Below are 6,733 nucleotides of genomic sequence, written 5' to 3' on the forward strand. Positions count from 1 at the left end.
TTAAGCACTTACTAATAAAGACCAAAGACTGCAGCATTCAGTAGGGATTACACCTCACCATAAAGAAAACAAAGTCCTTACAACTGGACTGATAAGCAACATCATGAGAGATGGAGAAAATATTGATGTTGTCAAGGATTTCATTTTACTCAAACCCACAATCAATGCCATGGAAGCAGCAGTCAGAAATCAATTGCATTGGGCAAATCTGATGCAAAAGACCTCTTCCAAGTGTTAACAGGCAAAGATGTTGTGTGGAGAACTAAAGTGTGCCTGGCCCAAGCCATGGCATCTTCAATCACCTCTTTGATGGGAAAGCTGGAAATGATTAAGGAAGACAGAAGGAGAATTGATGTCTTTACACTATGGTGTTGGTGAAGAGTATTGAACATGCCACGTACTTCCAGAAGAATGAGCAAATACAGTTAGAAAGCGGGATTTAATAGCTAAAATTTTAAAAGTGTGTGCACTAGCAAGAGACTGAAAAGAAAAAGAAAAACAGAGATTAGGTGATGATATGTGCATGTTACATACTTGATAAGTGATTAATATCCAGAATATACAAAGAACTAGTACAAACAAAACAATGACAGCAACAGCAAAAATTAAAAAACAAAGGGCCCACTTAAAAATTGGTGGTGGACTCAGGTAGACTTTCTAAAAGAGGATATGCAAATGACCATTAATCACAAAATGAGATGCTCAACACCATTAGTCATTAGACAAATTCAAATGAAATGCATGAGATTCTACTTTACCTCTATTTGTCTATTATAAAAACAAAACAACACCCACCCGTTAAAAACAAAAGCAAAACAATGCGTATAGAAGTGGAGAAACAGAGCATATCTGCTTTGCTGCAGAGAATATCAAACGATGCAGTTTCTATGGAGAACAGTTTGGTGGTTCTTCAGAAAGTTAAACAATTACTTGTTGCTCTTAGGTGCCATCAAGTTGGTTCTGATTCACAGTGACACTATGAACAACAGAAAAAAACAATGGGCGAGGTCAATCCTAAAAACTGTTGCTATGTTTGAGCCCGTATTTGCAACTACGGTGTCAGTCCATCAGACTAAGGGCTTTCTATTTTTTACTGGTTCTCTATCTTGATAATCATGATGTAATTTTCAGGGACTGGTCTCACCTGAAATCAAGTCCAAAGTAGATGAGACAAACTCTCTCTATCCTTGGTGTCATGGAACATTCAGTCTGTATATCTTCCAAGTCAGATTTGTTCAATCTTCTAGTCATCCACGGAATATTCTATATTCTTTGCCAACCATACTGCAAAGCTATCGATTCTTCTTCCATCTTCTTTATTCATTGTACAGCATTCTCATGCATATGAGGCAAGTGAAAACATCATGGATTGGCTCAGGTGTACCTCAGTCCTCAAAAATGACCTTTGATTTTCAAAAATGTAAGAGGACTTTTGCAGCAGGTTTGCCCAAGGCAATAAGCTGCTTGATTTCTTGCCTGCTGCTTCCTTGGGTGTTGACTGTGGTTTTAAATCAGAAATGCACCCATGAAGGTTGTATCCTTTCATGATATGTATTTAATCTGTATGTTGACTAAGCTGAGAGGATGGACTATGTGAAGAAGAATGTGTCATCAGGATTGAAGGAAGACCCATTAACAACCTGCAATAGTGGGAGGACACAACCCAGCTTGATGAAAGCAAAGATGACTGGAAGCACTTACTGATGAAAATCAAAACAACAGCTTTCAGTATGAGCTACACCTGAACATAAAGAAAACAAAAATCCTCACAACTGGATTAATAAGTAACAACATAATAAATGGACAAAACAGAATTACCATAGCAAGCAGCAATAACACACCTAAGTATAAACACCAAAGAAATGAACTGAAGGACTAAAGCAGGTATTTGTACACCAGTGTTTATAGAAGCATGATTCACGATAGCCAAAGGGTGGAAATATTTAAGTGTCCGTCAACAGATGAACTGATACACAAAATATGATACTTACATGCAATGGAATATTAGTCAGCCATCAAAAAGAGTGGAGTCGTAATGCATGTTATGACATGGATGAAGTACGAAAACATTAGGTAAGTAAAAGAAGCCACACAAAATTTGGTAACTATTTTACAGTTCCATTTATACCAGGTATCTAGAATAGGCCAATGAGTTATTGTTTAATGGGTACAGAGTGACTATTTGAGATGACGAAAATATCCTGGAAATACATATTTGTAATTGTTGTCACAGTATTAATGAGTGCGCTTAACATCTGTTAATTGTAAACTAAAAAAAAGAAAAAAGTTGACGTGGCAACAACTATGTTATGTGTATTTTACCACAATAAAATTAAAACAAAACAAAACACACAGAAAAGTTTGCTGAGCACTCTAGCCAACAACTCCAGCCTCTGATTAATTTAGTTTTTAATAAGGCCTCTACATAATGCACCCATAAAGAGTTTGTTCTCATTACCCACTCTGCTTTGCTGTATGTATTTGTGTGTAGTTTTACATAAACTTTTTATCACTACATTTGCCATACTAGAGGGTCCAGGATTGTGCAGATCACCTTCATGCTTGGCTATTAAAAAAAGCTTGGGGGATCACCTAGAAGCACCTTGGAAGAAAGGCCTGACACTCTACTTCCAAAAAAATCTTCCATTCAAAACTCTATGGAGCAGGTCTACTCTGACACACATGAGGTCACCACGAGTCAAAAGTGACTGGGAGGTAATTTTTTTCCTTTAAGTGGGTGGGCAAATGGCTTGAGAATGTCCAAAAGGACATCATGAGTATGACACAAGGGATCAAAGTGTTATGCGCAGTTACTTTGCCTTCCCCTTGGCTATTTCTCTGTTCAGTGAAAGTCAGAGAGAATGGCAGAGGTTTGGAAGGAATCTGTGCAACTAACTTCCCCTACACCCTTGCTTTAGAAAATATAGAGATTAAGCAGGAACCTGAGGAACATTACTTTATAGTGTTCCTATTACTTGGGAATAAAAAAAAAAAAATGGAAAGACAAAAAGAAAGGTGAATGAACTCAGACAAGAAAAGAAAATGAAAAGGGCAGACAGAGAAAACGAACAAGCATTTTAAGTGCTAATGTGGCAACCTAAGTCCTTCTAAGGGTTCTGACTGAAAGGTAATAAAGGTAAAAAAGGATAGTTTTCCTGAGGATAATTAGCGGGGTGTGTTGATCCAGACTTCAAAATACTGGGCTTGCTGTGTCAGATTTAAGAAAGAAATATGACTGAGCTTCTCTAAGGTTTAAGGATTGAATTGACTGGAATTCAAGGGGTTTGGTTTGGGTTCTCAGCCACCCTCACTGCCACCATTTCTGTTTAACAGGCAGGCTGATGGGGGAGGGGCTTCACGGTCGCGGTAGGTGGTCTTGAGGCTCCACAGGGAACATGATGGGGAGAGCTCGGAAAGAAGATGCTTCCAGCCACAGCCATCAATGCGAGATTGCCTGTGAGCAGTTCTCCTGGAGATCAGATGTGAAAGGAGGGTTTCTGGCTGGGTGGAGTGAGGAAACCCATGGTGCAGGCTCACTGCATGAGCCGCGCACAAAACCTGTTGCCCTCCATTGATTTTCACTCATAGCGACCCTAGAAGACAGAGTAGAAATGCCCCATAGAGTTTCCAAGGAGCGCCTGGTGGGTTTGAACTGCCGGCCCTTTGGTTAGCAGCAGCAGGACTTAGACACTACGCCATCAGGGTATCCAACTGAGGACGGAGAGTACGCCACCAGGGTATCCAACTGAGGACGGAGAGACAAATGAGTACCTCTGGAGGGAGGCACAGTAGAGATGAGCCACCATGTGCCTGTAGGTGCAGCCTGGACCTCCTGCAGCGCTAATGACCAGGGTCCAGCCACGTTCCATCTGGAGGGCCAAGATGATCCCCTCTGTCCTGTGCAGGGCGCCCTCTGCAGGCTGGGGCCCGGTAGTGCAGAGGCTGCCCTGAGTCTAAGCGAGGCAAGGGGCGGGGTAGGAGTAGGAGCAGTCTCCGCCCCTGGCCGTCACTGATTGGTTGCCTTTGGCGACGACGCCAGTGGCGCGACAAGGCCCGTTCCCGCCAAGTGCCGAGAGTCTCTCCACAGAGACCTGCGGGCGCCCAACGTCACTCTCCACGAGCGGAGAATTCTGAGAAGAGCGGCTGACCAGGGCCAGGTCGGTCCACTGTCCCCGGGGGGTCTTCCCCCCCAGCCCCACCCGTGACACCTGCCTCAGCGGCCACTAGCCCCATGGCGAGTGAGGCGCGGCCTGGGGAAGGCAGGGCTGCCCCGGGAGGTTGGGAGGACCTCGGCCTTCGAAGTGGCCCTTTTGAAGGACGGTTCCCAGGGTGTCCCGGGGAGCAGCCCCCGGAGAGCTGTAGCGCCAAGCCGGAGCAGGTCGCAGCTGGTGCGCAGGCGAAGGACCAGACGCCTCAGGAGGCCGCCATCTTCTGTGGGGTGCTGGTAGAGGAGAGCGGGGCCTGGGGGGAGAGAGCGGAGGCTCATGAGGAGGTGGTGGTGGTGGTGGGGGACGTAATTGAGGAGGTGGAGGTAGTGACCGTGGGGGACAAGGAAGAGCAGGAACAGGCGGAGGAGCAGGAGCAGCGCGAAGAGCCCGAGCCCAAGCAGGCCCAGCCATCGCCTGCACCCTGCAGCCTCGGGCGCTCCCTGGAGGCCCTGGAGATTATTCAATTAGAGCTGAACGCCTGGAACACCAGAGCCAACAGGGCCTACTTTTGCCTGCGGCGTAAGCTGTTGCAGACTTGCAAGCCATACCTGGACCGGAGAAGACTCATCATCCAGTGCATCCCCGGCTTCTGGGTCCAAGCAGTATCCTTACTTGGTTTGTCTTGCGTTGGCGTCTAAGGCTGGGGGGGAGGTTGAGGGCTTGGTGTAGGAAAGGGGGGTGGGGCTCATGCAGACAGTCCAGGGAGGATTTGGTGGTGGGAGAGACCCCTGCTAGCAGCCACCCTAAGAGGACCGTGATCAAGGGACTGCCTTTAGACCCTTAGGCCATGTAGTGAGCAAGGCAAAACTTCCCAGGAAGTAGGAGCAGAGTCCACAGAGAGCAGAAGAATCGCTCAAAGGACCAGAGCCCATGACCGCGCTTCTTCACCAATTAGTCACTACGGCTGGGGCAATGCTAAAACAAAGGTCCTCCTCACAAGTCGGCTTTGCCTCCCAGCTCTTGTCCTTCGCATGGACCCACACGCAGGTGTTTCCAGTGTCAGGGCCGCCCTCAGCACACACACGCACAACAGAGGAGACGGATCCGAAGCTGACAGGCGGCTGACTGCAAGTGAGCCTGCAGACAGCTTCTGATGAGCACAAAGCCCAGGGATCCACTGCACCAGGAGGGACCATGGTTGAGGGGCAGGCAGGGTGGCTGTGGCAGGCACCTCCAATTTCAGCCACTATTGCTAGCCAGGTGTACTGAGGCCTGCTTTGAGGCCTTCTGTCTCCAGCCACTGATACTCCTTGACCCAAAGCAGATTGTGAACCACCCGCAGATATCGGCCATGATCAGTGAGGTTGAAGAAGACATACTCAGCTACCTGATCAATTTGGAGGTCAGTCCCAGCAGTCGGGTGGGGGAGGGGAATGGGAAAGAGTCCATCCCTACAAACAGGCATGGGCAGGGCTCCTGAAAACACCTAACACCCTGGCCTTGCATTCCTTTTGGCCAGGTGCAGGAGTTCAGAGGTGCCAAGAACCACTGCAAGATCATGTTTTTCTTTGAGAGCAACCCCTATTTCCAGAATGAAATGATCATTAAGGAATATGAAGTTAATGTTTCAGGTTAGAGGTGGCAACCTGCATGGGGGGTGAGAGTGTGAGCGGTACGTCCTGGACAACACAATCCAGCCCCTTTCCCTCACCATTTCATCCTCCCTCCACAACCAGGATACAGGGCCTCTCATTCCACCCCAATCCAGTGGTTGTGGGACTATGAACGTGAGTCCCGCTGCCACAGACAGCATGACTGCAGGCTTCACTTCTTCAGCTGGTTCTCTGACCACAACAGCCCAGGGTCTAACAGGATTACTGAGGTGGGTGCCTGTGGATAACACCACAAATGGTCTCAGTGGGTTCCCCTGCTGCTAGGGCAAGGGATCTGAGCCCTGGCTTGACCCATCCTTTTCCTGTACCAGATCATCTGCAAGGACCTATGGGTTGATCCCTTGCGGTACTACCTGAGGGACTAAAGGACCAGAAGGAGGAGTGGAGAGGACATCAGGTAAGAGCTCAGGGGGTAGAGGGCTGAATGAAGTGAGCGCTTTTGGGGACCAGGGACAGTCATTCTCAAGCGGAGGAGTTGCTGCCCTGGAGCACACAGGGAGACAGCGAGTCACCCCAGGACATTCGGGGAGTCAGTCTGAGACATGCATACTAGAGGACTGTAGTCCAAAAGAGCTTAAGGCTAGGGAAGCTTTACCCCAGTGGAGGCACTTGTGCTGGATTCCCAGGGATGCCTAGCAAACTGCCACACAGCAGGTGGCTTTAAACAATAGGCATTGCCTCAGAGCCATGGTCCAAATTCAGAGAGCCTGCCAGGGCCAGGTTCTGTTGGAAAGCTCTAGGGGAAGATTCTTTCTTATCTCCCTCAGCATCTGCTGGCCCCCAGGAGTTTCTTGCCCTGTGGGTTCATCTCCATATGGACACCATTTCTCTGCCTATCTATATGTACCTCTTCTCTTTTATCAGGGCTTACCTCAAATGGGGATTGGGACCTACTGTACTGATGACTCTCCT

General features: G+C 47.7%; 1 protein-coding gene across 1 annotated transcript; it reads left to right on the forward strand.

The window, feature by feature from the left end:
- Positions 1 to 4,231: 4,231 nt before the first annotated feature.
- Positions 4,232 to 6,186, forward strand: LOC135229019 (testis-specific Y-encoded protein 2-like). The gene is made up of 5 exons (XM_064278761.1): positions 4,232 to 4,810; positions 5,473 to 5,550; positions 5,668 to 5,779; positions 5,885 to 6,030; positions 6,133 to 6,186. Exons 1-5 carry the CDS (start codon positions 4,232 to 4,234, stop codon positions 6,184 to 6,186), a joined length of 969 nt encoding a protein of 322 aa, XP_064134831.1.
- The last annotated feature ends 547 nt before the right edge of the window (positions 6,187 to 6,733 follow it).

This window comes from Loxodonta africana, chromosome Y (genome assembly GCF_030014295.1).
Source record: "Loxodonta africana isolate mLoxAfr1 chromosome Y, mLoxAfr1.hap2, whole genome shotgun sequence".
Taxonomy (NCBI): domain Eukaryota; kingdom Metazoa; phylum Chordata; class Mammalia; order Proboscidea; family Elephantidae; genus Loxodonta; species Loxodonta africana.

Coding starts and splice junctions, on each gene's coding strand:
- LOC135229019 (XM_064278761.1), top strand. CDS start 4,232: ATGGCGAGTGAGGCGCGGCCTGGGGAAGGCAGGGCTGCCCCGGGAGGT. Junction 4,811..5,472: donor CCGGCTTCTGGGTCCAAGCA/GTATCCTTACTT, acceptor GACCCAAAGCAG/ATTGTGAACCACCCGCAGAT. Junction 5,780..5,884: donor ATATGAAGTTAATGTTTCAG/GTTAGAGGTGGC, acceptor CTCCACAACCAG/GATACAGGGCCTCTCATTCC.